This window comes from Aureococcus anophagefferens (assembly GCF_000186865.1).
Source record: "Aureococcus anophagefferens unplaced genomic scaffold AURANscaffold_2046, whole genome shotgun sequence".
In the NCBI taxonomy this organism is placed as follows: Eukaryota; class Pelagophyceae; order Pelagomonadales; family Pelagomonadaceae; genus Aureococcus; species Aureococcus anophagefferens.
This window is the reverse complement of record NW_008706642.1, coordinates 1-1,090: the sequence shown is the minus strand read 5'-3', so window position 1 is coordinate 1,090 and position 1,090 is coordinate 1. Positions and strand designations below refer to the sequence as shown.

Genomic DNA, 1,090 nt, shown 5'->3' with positions numbered 1-1,090 from the left:
TCGCGGCGCTGGAGGCGAAGCTCGCGGCGGCCGAGGCCGCGCTCCGCGAGAATCAGCCCGCGGACGTCGCGGCGTTGGAACAGAAGCTCGCGGCGGCCGAGGCGGCCCGCGACGCCGCGCAGAAGGAGGCCGACGGCGCCGTCGACGACCTGGCGGACCTCGAGGACCGCCTCTTCGCCGCGGAGGCGAAGCTCAAGAAGCCTCCCGGCGATTCGGACGACGACGTCGCGCCCGCCCCCACGGCCGCGGACCTGAGCCCCGCGTCCCTGAGCGCCGACGAGGGCATCATGGCGGCGATCATGGCCGAGCGCGACATGCTCAAGACGCGGCTCAAGGAGCAGGAGGACGCCGTGAAGCACGCGGACGCGGTGGTCGCGGACGCGGCGGCCGTCGAGGCGCGCCACGCCCGGGAGATCGAGGGCCGCGAGGAGAGCCTGCGCCAGCTCGCCGCCGACGCCGACGGCGCCGCCGAGGAGGCGGCGCGGGCGACGGCGGCGCTCGCGGACGCCCGGGAACCGCTGGAGCGCGTCACCGCGGAGCGCGACGCCGCGGTGAGCTGTGTGGAAATCAACCAGTGGAATGGACGCGTCCAGCAAAACTTCAAACCTCTCTATCTCGGTCAAATCGAAGTCGATTCGGCTGATTTTTGGACGAATCGATTGCTCTCGTCGAGTTCTCGAAGCACGGCCGAAGAGCTTGCATCGAAACTGTCGCATACGCGCACATTGAAGTCGGGTTGAAGATTTGATTTCCACACAGGCGGTCGACGACGTCCGCACGGTCTACGCGGACTTCCAGGAGCTCCAGGCCCAGGCCCAGGCCATGTACGGCGAGCTCGAGGCCGCGCGGGCCCAGCTCGCGGCGTCGGCCAGCGCGCCGGCGACGCCGGGGCCCTTCGACGGCGGCGCGGCGCCCGCGCCGGGCCCCTTCGACGCGCCGCCCGCCGGTTCGGCGGCCGCGCCCGGCCCCTTCGACGCGCCGCCGGCCGAGTTCGCCGACGTGCCCCTGACGCCCGCGGGCGGCGACGCCGTGCCGCGGGGCGCGTTCGAAGCGCTGCGGGGCCTGCTCGACGCGTCGAACGCGGCGCTGG

At 73.2% G+C, this 1,090-nt stretch overlaps 1 protein-coding gene across 1 annotated transcript; it reads left to right on the top strand.

Annotated features, from left to right (window-relative positions):
- Window positions 1–1,029, top strand: AURANDRAFT_69508 (hypothetical protein; the record flags this gene model as incomplete). The annotated part of the gene is made up of 2 exons (XM_009045278.1): window positions 1–551; window positions 760–1,029. Coding segments are annotated over 2 exons (821 nt in total), but the record flags the coding sequence as incomplete, so codon positions are not given.
- Window positions 1,030–1,090: the final 61 nt, after the last annotated feature.